Consider the following 11,599-nt stretch of genomic DNA (forward strand, 5'->3'; position numbering starts at 1 on the left):
ATGAGCAAATCAAACAAGGACAGCCAGCCTGTCAGAATTGACGCGCTGGGCATTACAAATGAATCAATCGATGATCCCTCAGAGAACATTCAAGCATCTTTGGACGATCGAACAAACATACAAGAAGAGTTGATTGAGGTACAATCCGAATCAGATCAATACATGGAGCAAGAGGAAATACAAGTACTCGATGATAATAAAGCAAAAGATACTGAAGCACAATTTGATAATGTGACAATGGAAGATGCTCAACCCAGTAATGTGACAACACAACCCAAGGACATTGAATCTGATGTGGTGATCAGCAAACCAGGCGAGGATATTGATACTCGGTCAGAAAATGAAGTACATGATTCATCAAGATCAATCGACACTGGATCCGACAATATAGTCCATCGTTCAGCAACCGATGTTGAAGCAGAACATCAACAGCAGGTTGAGTCAACAGAAAGCATAGAGGAGCAACAACAAAAAGAACCCGATGGCACAGCAAGCAAGTCTGCAAGTGGCTCACAACGACAGTATGAGACATTCATCCACCCCATGGACAGTGGTTTCACCCCACATGAATCTAATGAAATCGCAAGCGAGGGACCACTAGAGCAAGTGTTTACAGAACCAGTTTCTAATGTTGATAGTCCATACGAATTCAGTGAAACAGCAAGCCTAGAAGCAAAACGCGCACGCAGTGAATGGCTCAAAGATTCAGGCACCTTTTTCTCGCGAGAGGCCTATGTAGCTTACTCTATCCCACAGGGCTTTACACCCGAACAGATAGAGATCCTTAAAATGGCACAAAGGTATAGAATAGAATTTGAAAAGAGTCAGCGAATGGAAAGAGTTCAAGAGGAACAGAGCCAATCTGCAGAAAACGAGCTGAATGAACCTGTTGTCAATGAGACACGGTGTTCGGCTTATACAAGACAGGACCATGCTCATTTTATTTCTTTGTCTGAAAAGATAAATGCTGTAAATAGGATCCTTTAGATAACAACAAAGAGCTCACTGTTTATTAGGGCATTGCACTATCAGAAGAAGAAGATAGGTGGCATAGAGAAATGAGCAGTAAGTTTAGAGCAGAGCAGATAGAATACATAAACGAACAACGTGAAAAGATGAATGAATCTGGAGCTTATGACTTGTTGGATGAAAGAGTGAATAAAATAATACAAGAACATTATCATCTTGAGAAACAAAGAGTTTATAAATATCCCGTAAGTTTCTATTGCTATAGCAGTTATGCATGAAAGGGACGATGAACACGTTATTACTAGAGATACTACAAATACTATAATCAATTCGTTATACCACCCATCGACATGACTACAGAGAAACCCATATTATCATTTAAAAAGACATTGATGAAGACCGTAAGTGATAGTCTAGCTCATACATAGTCGGTTCTCATTATGAAAAACAAAAGGGACAAATCACTTGGTGCAAATCGGATGAATTCACATTACCGGTAGAAATCGATCTTTCAAAAAACTATTTTTTCAGCAATCATGACACGCACGAGGATGCGCATTACAAAAAGAAGATACCGCCGACGATAAGTAATGATGAAGCAGTGCATAGTTTACTTGAAGATGTTAAAATGGATGTTGTCATATCTACTTCTTGCTTATTGAATCTGGTGGAAATGCACGATGATCCATCTGTGAGTAGTTATATACCACTGATGGTAAAACAAGACGGTGAAAGTAAGATGGTTATGAAAAAATGTCTTTATATCATCTGACGTTGACGATAGCAAAAACCGTATACTTTGATCGTCCTTTGCCAAAGGATGTGTCGACTGCAAGAGAAAGAAACAAGTTGGTCTATGATGTAGCTTTCAAGAGTCTTTGTTTAGATTGGTCAAAGCGGCACGCGATATCGTCAAGTTCTAAACAGCATGCATCTACCCCTGAATGGGATTATAATAATGACGAAAACCTTCAATATAATCATTGGACATTTGGAGACTTGAACCTATTGATCAGGAATCAGTCGGACGGTGATGTTTTCAACGTAAGAACCCTTCCCCCTTTCACCAAAATAAGCATATTTGTTTTGTATTCAATTCATCATCCTAGGTTGCAGATAAAAAAGCCAGTCTAGTTTCAAAACTGGAATACCAAATAATAGAGGGCCGAGAGGAATCGACGACAGGTGCTGAACGTGCGATGAATTGGCTGAGGTCTTATATCGGAGGACATTCGATGTTGATTGAAGGAAGGATCGATGTGGTCAACAATCGTTTGATTCGCGTTGTTAAGAAGCAAATGTTGGATATCATGGGTGATCACTGGAGACCGATTGAAGAAAGCGAGATGCTCCGACATACCTTTTCACATCTGCACAGGTAAGTGAAACCATCGATCCTCGCTCAAGGAACTCACTGGATCATAGAACACTTGAGCCTGGCAATTATTTATTATACCGTCGAGCGGAAGAAAAGAATTTTTTGCTTTATTCTAGTGTGGATGAGCATCCCAAGCAAAACTCGGCAGAGATTATTGATTTACAAGAAAAATACAAAATGAATCAACCTTTCCTAGGACACCCAAAGAATTCGTTTGTTCCTGCCATTAAAGAACAAGATGGACAAGTATCCTGGACTTTTCCTCTAAAGAATTAAAAAAAGAAGAAAAAAAAACGTGCACCTCGTTTTATTATTGTATGAAAATAAAAAAAACACCTAATCATCATCTTCTTCTATGGCTTCTGTCTCTTGACTTTTCCTTTTCTCTTTCACGGCTTCTATATCTTGATTTAGACGAATGACGTCTAGAAGAACTGCGATGGCGAGAATGATGACGAGAGGAAGATCGTGGAGACTTGGAGCGCCTTCTGGAAGAGTATCGATCATCACGATGATGACTCTTTTGTTCGTCGCGAGTGTATCGATCGCTGCTGTACCTATCATATCGTCTATCATCTTTCCTATCATCGCGTCGGGTCGTACTACGACGACTCTCCTCTCCTCTATGGCTCTCCTCTCTACGTTCTTCTCTTCTACGGCTGTCTTCTCTTCTTCGGCTGTCCTCTCTTCTACGACTGCCTTCTCTTTTATGACTCTCTTCTCGCTTGCTGCGACTCTCATCATCTCCTGGACGATCTCGCTTCTCCTCTCGTTCGTCATGTCGTCTGTCTTCATCGTATCGTCTGCTGCCTCTGTCTTCCTTGGTTTCCTCACGTCGATCGTCATATCCGCGTCTTCGGCTGTCATCGTGCGAACGATCGCGTCTGGGCGAACGTCCACGATCCTCATTTGAGTCATGGTTCGTGTGATAGTGATAATCACCACGACCTCGAGAACCGTGATAGCCGCGACCTCTCATGCCTCTTCCACGATAGCCGCCACGGGCAAAGTTGTATCCAAACATGTCTTGAAAGGGAACCATCGGGTTGTTGTATTCTTCATTAAATGGAAAATTCATGAATCCCTGAGTGTTGTTCTCTCCCCCGCTTCCTTCACTGTTCTTATTCATCCAGTCCGCATTAGAAGCAAAAGGTGGGAAACCAGTAAAGGGAGGTCTAGGCATCCAATTCATGTTGAACATCATATTGTTGTCCATATTGAAGTTGTGTTTTCTATTCATCGGCCTTTCATCGGATGATTCAAACACTTGGATCGCTGTACCTCCACCTGTCGTCTTGGATGACTGCATTTAGGATTTAATAACAAACACCTTTCATACGCATCACTTACCTCTCCTCCCCCACTCCCTTCATTCTCTTGCTGTTCTGGTTGCTGTTCCAAGACAACATCTTCCATGGACTGAGCATTCTTTTTCAACTCTTCTTGTTCTTCCACATAAGCTTCAATGGCTCTTCTTAATGTCTTATTAGGAATCAATTGATCTGTCGATAGATTTTCTTGATTGCAGTGAGGACAACTTGCACCTTTCTCAAGCGTAGTGCTAATACCTACAATAAAGTAAATAACTTGCGAAAAACCAAAAGAAAAACCTTCTTTAGTTTATTATCATTATTTTTCAGATTTCGTTTTATAATAAAAAATAGACTTTTTTGTATACTTGATAAACAGCAATCATAAATAATATTCACATATAAAATACAGAAATATAATAATAATAAACTAAAGATAATAATATACGTACATTCTTTACAAAATGATTTTCCACAACAAGCGATCACGACTGCCTCTGTCATCAACTTGTTACAAATCATACAACAAAGCTCACTGGGTTTTTGTTGTTCTTCTTCTTGCTGTGTCCTACATCACACTTTGAATACCTTTCTCTTTTTTTATTTTTTTTTCTTTTTACTTGTTGACCGTTCTTTGTACAAATTGACCTTTGGGCACGTTGGGACAATAATAAATCCAGTGACCGGGTTGTCCACACTTGAAACAGACATAACCCGTAGGTGGTTTTTGAGATTCTGGAGGAATATTGGACGGAGGACCCGCCGCAGCTGCAGCAGCCACAGCCATCTGTCGTTGCATTTGTTGTCTTTGAAGTTGCTGCATGAACCAGACTTGCTGCATCCTCTGATAAGGATTGACCATTCTCACAGAAGGATCAAAACCGGGTGGTCCACCACTGAATGATTGTCCTCCGGTACTATGAAACTTTTAACACACCTATTTTATACATCAAATCTATATTTACTGTTGTTGTGGTTGCTGCTGCTCTTGATTCTCATTCGATTCTTGTGTTGTAATATCTTGTAATGAATCTTCTGCCATGTATATTTTGGATCTCTCTCTCTTTTTTTTATATATTAAAAAAAAAACAAAAAAAAAAAAAATACGTAATGACGTTGATTGTCTATTAAAAAGTCACGCATAAGAGAGAGAGTGAGTGAGAGTGAGAGCCAGCTGGGGGGAAAAAACCCCGTTTCCCACCAGCACACACTCATACGCACACAAACAAAATACGCCAAGATTTTTTTTTTTTTTTTTTTTTCCCTTTTTTTTTTATTAATGTCGAATACAGATTTTTTAGCAGTAAGTCAAACAAAAGTGGGTTAAAAGAAGGAGGATGTTGAAGTGAATGATGAATAGAAAGCAATTGAGATTGTGAAAAGGGCCACTGAAGAGGACCACAAAGGCAATTATAAAGAAGCATATACCCTCTATCAGAATGCACTTGAGTATTTTATGACTGCCATCCGATGTAATGTTTAAAAAAAAGAAAAAAAAAAAAAAAAAAAAGAAAGGTTAACACTTTAAAAAGATGAAAGGAATGACCGCTTAAAGGAACCTATTCGAAAAAGATTTGTTGAATATCTTGGTCGAGCAGAGATGTTGAAACAGTTTTTAAACAATCAAGAAAAGAAGCAAAAGGATCCTGACGCCAAAAAGTAAGCTGCTTTGTCTACTTGACGTTTATTGACTTATTATAGAAAAAATGCATCGAGTGAGACAGCAGGCGGAGGCGAAGAAGACGAAGACCCAGACTTGAAAAAGATGAAGGCCAGTTTAACAAGCGCTATCTTGACCGAAAAGCCCAATGTGCGATGGGACGACGTGGCCGGTTTACAAGGCGCCAAGGAAGCCCTGAAAGAAGCCGTGATCCTGCCCATCAAGTTTCCTCACTTTTTTACCGGTCAAAGAAAGCCTTGGCGTGGCATCTTGCTCTATGGTCCCCCAGGCACAGGTAAATCGTATCTGGCCAAGGCGGTCGCCACAGAGGCCAACTCGACCTTCTTTTCCGTGTCCTCTTCGGACCTGGTTTCGAAATGGTTGGGAGAGAGTGAACGGCTGGTGAAGCAGCTCTTTCAGATGGCACGTGACAATAAGCCATCGATTGTGTTTATCGATGAAGTGGATTCTTTGTGTGGCACGCGTGGAGAAGGCGAATCAGAGGCATCGCGTCGTATCAAGACTGAATTCCTTGTTCAAATGAATGGTGTGGGGAATGATATGGATGGTGTGCTTGTCTTGGGTGCAACGAATATACCTTGGCAATTGGATTCTGCTATTCGTCGAAGGTATCTATGCTTCATTCTCATCTCTTTACTCACCCCTTCATTAGATTCGAAAAGCGTATTTATATTGCACTTCCTGATGCCCCTGCTCGTGCATCCATCTTTGCCTTGAATGTTGGATCCACCCCGTGTACGTTGACACAGGCGGATTATAAGAAATTGGCAGACATGACAGAAGGGTAAGATGAAGAAGATGAAAAAGAGGATGCTGACGATAAAATAGATATTCTGGTTCTGATATTGCAACACTTGTAAGAGATGCGTTAATGCAACCCATTCGTAAAGTACAGATGGCAACTCATTTTAGATGGGTAGAGGCACCCTCAAGACAAGACCCAAGTCAAAAATCACGTTATTTGACACCTTGTTCACCAGGTGCACCTGAAGCAAAAGAGATGACTTGGGTTGACATTGAATCTGAACAATTATTAGAACCCGAGTTGACGATTCAAGACTTTTTAAAGGCAGTTCAGAATACGAGACCTACTGTGAATCAAGAAGATATCGAACAACAAATGAAATTCACAAATGATTTTGGTAAAACAAGAATACAATTTTTCATTATTTTAAAACTCATTTCTTTTTTAGGTCAAGAAGGATAAAAATATCAATTTGTATGATTTACACAAAATAAAAAGAGGAAAGGAGGAGGTGGTGGAGGGGAGAAAGGAAGAAGACGATTGATCCATTTTATAGTATTGTGTGCCTGATTGCATCATTCTGTTTATTTGTTACACTTGAATTCATTTGATCCAATTACTTTATATTCAATATTGAGCTTAAACTTAATGCCGGAAGATCCAAAAATTGTGTTTAATACATGTGCTTTGTGTTTCATTTGTATATCCATCTTATCTCATCATCTTCTCTTCTTTGAAATCAGCAAAACCAAAGCAAACAAATCGAAATCTATCCTCATTCTTTATTTCAAACAAACAAAGCCTATCCTCTTTTTTTCTTTTTTCTTTTTTTTTCATTCTTCTCTCTTTCATTTGGGTTTCTATCGGAGCTTGATCAAGATTCAATATAAAACTTGATTACAAAACAATGAAGCCTGCGATTATCTTTCTTTATTTTCTATTCTTTTTATTATTTCCCTTTATTAGTTTCATTTTAATTATCTTGTTATTTAGATTCAAAACATTGCTCTTCCTTATTTCTGCAAGTAAAAAAAAATGAGTTTATGTAACCATTCTTTGATTTTTCTGTCGGCGAACATCCCATTGAAAAACGTGGTAACGCGAATTGGACCGAAAAAAGAAAGCTAAACAACCCTGCTTGTTTATTTGATCTACACTGTAAAGACAAAATCCCCTTTTATAGAATTCAAAGAAAAGTAAGAAGGATGAGAAATCGCGTAAGTGGGTTCTTGACTGAACCGGCCCTTGACCGATCCTTGAAAGTGGCAAAGGTGACGTCCACATAAAAAAGCGGGCAAAAGCGGATAGAGAAGCACACAAAAAAATCATTGGTCCATTGTATTAGTGGTATTGTAAATACCCCATACAAGAGTCTTCCTACTCAATTTGGAAGATTGGATTAAACTTTTTTTTTTTTTGTTCGTTCCCCTGCCCGTGCTGAGTTTTTTCTTTTTTTTTTTGATCTCTTATATAAAAGCATCTTTAATATTTTTTCTTGCCTTTTTTTTTTTTTTTTTCTCTTTTTTCTATTCTTAAACAAAAAAACTCCCACCATTCATTTTTTTTTCCTTTCTTTTTAATTTAATTCTTGTATTGGAACACAACAACTAAAAAGAAGAGCAAAAAAAGAAAAAAGAAAACACTTTTTTAAAAATCTCTCAACTTCCTTCTTTATATAAATCATGACTGAGAAAACAGAAACACAAGAAATCGTTGGTGAAGAAGTCATTATCCAAAAGACTGTCAACATTTCTGGTGATCTTACGACCTTGACTGTCGAGGAACTTTATGACAAAGATAAATTTGATTTATCTACAATGGAACCTGGAGATGTATTTCAACTCTTACAGTACGTATACGAACCCCCTTTACCCCTCCCCTTGTATGATTCTTCTTTTTACTATCCCCTTTTTTTTACTGCCTCTTCTCTACCCCCCCCTTTCTCTCTCCTTGAACACTTTTTCATTATTTTCCATCTTTTTTCTTCCCCTTTTTCCCAAAAAAATTTTTTTTTCTCCACTCTTTTTTTCTGTTTCAAATCATCGGGGATCACAACTTTTTCATAAATTTTTTTTTTTTACTAACCTCACACCTTAGAACTTCCTCTGATGGTTTAACTTCCGAAGAAGCCGCCCGTCGTATTGAAAAATTTGGTCGCAACAAGCTTGAATCCAAGGAAATCAACCCTATTCTTCAATTCTTGGGTTTCATGTGGAATCCTCTTTCTTGGGTGATGGAAGCCGCTGCTATTGTTTCTATTGCTCTTTCCAATGGTGGTGGCAAGCCCCCAGATTATCCTGATTTCATTGGTATCGTCCTTCTTTTATTAGCCAATGCTACCATTGGTTTCATGGAAGAACGTCAAGCTGGTAATGCCGTCAAGGCACTCATGGCTGCCTTGGCTCCTGAATGTAAGGTGAAGCGTAGTGGTGAGTGGAAAACGATGGAAGCTGCTGAATTGGTCCCTGGTGATATCATCAGTATCAAATTGGGTGATGTTGTTCCTGCTGATGGTCGTCTGATTGCTGTAAGTAGATTGACTTTATCAAATTCATTTTCTAACATGTTCATCAGGCCCACGGTCAAGTGTCCATTGATCAAGCTGCCCTGACTGGTGAATCTTTACCGGTCGGTAAGGAAGCAGGTGATGAAGTTTTCTCTGGTTCTACTGTCAAGCAAGGTGAAGCAGAAGCCATCGTGATCGGTACGGGTACCAACACCTTCTTTGGTCGTGCGGCCAAGTTGGTCGGTGACGCCAATGATGATGTCGGCCACTTGCAAACCATTTTGGCCAAGATCGGTAACTTTTGTTTGGTCACCATCACGCTCTTTATCATTCTCGAAATCCTTGTCATGTACCCTCGCTTCCACTATGCTTACCGAACCGGTATCGACAACATCCTCGTCTTGCTCATCGGTGGTATCCCCATTGCCATGCCTACCGTCCTCTCTGTCACTTTGGCCATCGGTGCCAAGCAACTCGCTGAACACAAGGCTATCGTCACCCGTATCACGGCCATTGAAGAAATGGCAGCTGTCACCATCTTGTGTTCGGACAAGACGGGTACACTGACCTTGAACAAGTTGATCGTCGACAAGCCGACCATCAAGCAATACTCAGACGCCAGTGGAGACGACATCATCCTCTTGTCGGCCTATGCCTCTCGTACCGAAAACCAAGACGCCATCGATTTCTGTATCGTCAACTCCTTGCCCGATCCCAAGTTGGCCCGTGAGGGTATTGAAGAATTGGAATTCAAGCCATTCAATCCTGTCGTCAAGCGTACCGAAATCACTTACAAGCGTCTTTCGGATGGCAAGGTCCTTCGTGTCACCAAGGGTATGTCCCACACCATCTTGGATCTCTGTTCGCGTGATAAGACTGAAGAACAAATCAAGGCCTTGAACGACGATGTCGATGAATTTGCCCGTCGTGGTCTCCGTGCGCTTGCTGTGGCTGTGGATGAAGTGCCCTCGGGTGAAGTCGAGGGTGAAGGTTTAGGTTTCCGCTTGATCGGTCTCTTACCCATCTACGATCCTCCTCGTTCGGATACCAAGGAAACCATCGATCGCGCGATCGCTTTGGGTGTCTCTGTCAAGATGATTACAGGTGATCAATTGGCCATTGGTAAAGAAACCGGTCGTCGTTTGGGTATGGGTGATAACATGTTCTTGTCCAAGACCCTCAAGGAAGGTCCTCCTGCTGGTTCTGGTTACTCTGATGTGGACGAAATGGTCTTGCACTGTGATGGTTTCGCTGGTGTGTATCCCGAACACAAGTATGAAATTGTCGAACGTCTTCAAGCCATGGGACACATGACGGCCATGACGGGTGATGGTGTCAACGATGCTCCTGCTCTCTCCAAGGCCAATGTCGGTATCGCTGTTGCTGATGCCACCGATGCCGCTCGTTCTGCTGCCGATATCGTGTTGACCGAACCTGGTCTTTCTGTGATTATTGAAGCCATCATTGGTTCTCGACAAATTTTCCAACGTATGCGTAACTACTCGATCTATACCTGTTCTGTCACCATTCGTGTCGTTGTCGGTTTTGCCATTCTCGTCTTTGCCTTCCAATACAACTTCCCTCCTTTCATGGTCTTGATTCTTGCCATCCTGAACGATGGTACGATCATGACGATCTCTACCGACCGTGTCAAGCCCTCGCCTTACCCCGATGCCTGGAACTTGCGCGAAATTTTCTCTTATGCTATTGTCTATGGTCTTTACTTGACTGCCTCCACCGTCGCTTTCTTTGCGGTGATCTACAAGACCACCTTCTTTGAAACTCACTTTAGTCTCCCTCACAATGTGAATGCTGAAGGTGTAAAGGATGTGAACGATGGTGTGTACCACTCTGTGATCTACTTGCAAGTCTCTACCATCTCTCAAGCCTTGATCTTCATCACCCGTTCTCGTGGTTTCTTCTTCACCGAACGTCCCTCGATCATGTTGATGTGTGCCTTCATTGTCGCCCAACTGGTTGCTACCTTCATTGCGGTCTATGCCAACTGGGGTTTCACCGAACTCAAGGGTTGTGGATGGAACTGGGCCGGTATTGCCTGGATCTGGAACATCATCTGGTTCTTGCCAATGGATTTGATCAAGTTCGCCATGCGTTTCTTCTTTGAACCCAAGAATGACTTGAAGCACTCCAAGACACCCATGGCCGGCCAAAGCCGTCGTGCGTCTGCTCTCTCGGGTACCTCTTCTGCTCGTTACTATGCCAACCGTACTCGTTCCCTCAAGTCCCTCGAACGTTCTCAAAACTTTGGAAAGAAGCTGTTGGGTGGTAAGAAGAAGATGAGCATGGATGCCAAGGAAATGCGTCGCTTCTCTTCTGTTCAAACCAACCATGCTGCTCAAGTGTTGAACCAATAACTTTATAAAAAATAATCTTGTTTTTTTAATGTTTGCTAAAGTGTGTTTTTGTGTTTTTGTTTTTTTTTAAAAAAAAATAGTTGTTTATTTTATATAATAATTTACAAAGTATAAATGTTGATTTCTCTATGATTTGAAGAATAAATGATGGATCGAAGGATTTCACAACGCCTTTCCATCAGATTCAAAAAGTTTTCCATCTGTTCGGTCGACATACGGTCCAGTGAAGACTTGAATTTCGTATCATCGCCTTCCATCACGGGCTCTGTCGCTTCCTGTTTCTTGTTTCTCATCACGGGCTTGGTGGTCATCTTTTGTTTCTGACGGACCTGGAGAGGTCGGTGGGTGTTGTATTGCTTGTAGTACAGACCGCACGCGTTACAGAGCGAGTGGACGCGATCGGGTGTACGTCGCCAGAGAGGTGTCTTGGTGACATGACAGTTGTAACATTCGATGTGTCCTGTGTTGGCTCGCTTCCGTTTGGGTTGTTGGGTAGGTAAGACGGTATCAAGATAGAGTTGAGGTGAATTGAAGAGGTACATGTCCATTGGAGGTGAAGGAAGAAAGAGATCTTGTTGAAGGGAAAGTGTTGGATCAAACATGCCACTCATATAGTTCATTGGGTGTTCGCTCAT

The 11,599-nt window shown here is 41.2% G+C and overlaps 6 protein-coding genes across 6 annotated transcripts; 4 read left to right on the forward strand and 2 right to left on the reverse strand.

The window, feature by feature from the left end:
• On the forward strand, nt 1-987 carry RO3G_03630 (uncharacterized protein; the record flags this gene model as incomplete). Its single annotated transcript, XM_067658220.1, has 2 exons — nt 1-800; nt 978-987. The coding sequence occupies 2 exons, from the start codon at nt 1-3 to the stop codon at nt 985-987; spliced, it is 810 nt and encodes a 269-aa protein (XP_067514321.1).
• A 735-nt stretch (nt 988-1,722) lies between these two features.
• RO3G_03631 (uncharacterized protein) lies at nt 1,723-2,351 on the forward strand (the record flags this gene model as incomplete). The annotated part of the gene is made up of 2 exons (XM_067658221.1): nt 1,723-2,013; nt 2,079-2,351. The coding sequence occupies 2 exons, from the start codon at nt 1,723-1,725 to the stop codon at nt 2,349-2,351; spliced, it is 564 nt and encodes a 187-aa protein (XP_067514322.1).
• A 332-nt stretch (nt 2,352-2,683) lies between these two features.
• Nucleotides 2,684-4,699, reverse strand: RO3G_03632 (uncharacterized protein; the record flags this gene model as incomplete). Its single annotated transcript, XM_067658222.1, has 6 exons — nt 2,684-2,904; nt 2,990-3,650; nt 3,698-3,915; nt 4,110-4,225; nt 4,278-4,574; nt 4,623-4,699. The coding sequence occupies 6 exons, from the start codon at nt 4,697-4,699 to the stop codon at nt 2,684-2,686; spliced, it is 1,590 nt and encodes a 529-aa protein (XP_067514323.1).
• Nucleotides 4,700-5,113: 414 nt separating this feature from the next.
• On the forward strand, nt 5,114-6,545 carry RO3G_03633 (skd1 protein; the record flags this gene model as incomplete). Its single annotated transcript, XM_067658223.1, has 6 exons — nt 5,114-5,129; nt 5,190-5,316; nt 5,359-5,946; nt 5,991-6,122; nt 6,167-6,480; nt 6,532-6,545. The coding sequence occupies 6 exons, from the start codon at nt 5,114-5,116 to the stop codon at nt 6,543-6,545; spliced, it is 1,191 nt and encodes a 396-aa protein (XP_067514324.1).
• A 1,220-nt stretch (nt 6,546-7,765) lies between these two features.
• Nucleotides 7,766-10,964, forward strand: RO3G_03634 (uncharacterized protein; the record flags this gene model as incomplete). Its single annotated transcript, XM_067658224.1, has 3 exons — nt 7,766-7,932; nt 8,181-8,610; nt 8,658-10,964. 3 exons carry the CDS (start codon nt 7,766-7,768, stop codon nt 10,962-10,964), a joined length of 2,904 nt encoding a protein of 967 aa, XP_067514325.1.
• Nucleotides 10,965-11,065: 101 nt separating this feature from the next.
• On the reverse strand, nt 11,066-11,599 carry RO3G_03635 (uncharacterized protein; the record flags this gene model as incomplete). Its single annotated transcript, XM_067658225.1, has 1 exon — nt 11,066-11,599. The coding sequence occupies one exon, from the start codon at nt 11,597-11,599 to the stop codon at nt 11,066-11,068; it is 534 nt and encodes a 177-aa protein (XP_067514326.1).

Source organism: Rhizopus delemar, genomic scaffold (assembly GCF_000149305.1).
Source record: "Rhizopus delemar RA 99-880 supercont3.2 genomic scaffold, whole genome shotgun sequence".
Classification (NCBI taxonomy): Eukaryota; Fungi; Mucoromycota; class Mucoromycetes; order Mucorales; family Rhizopodaceae; genus Rhizopus; species Rhizopus delemar.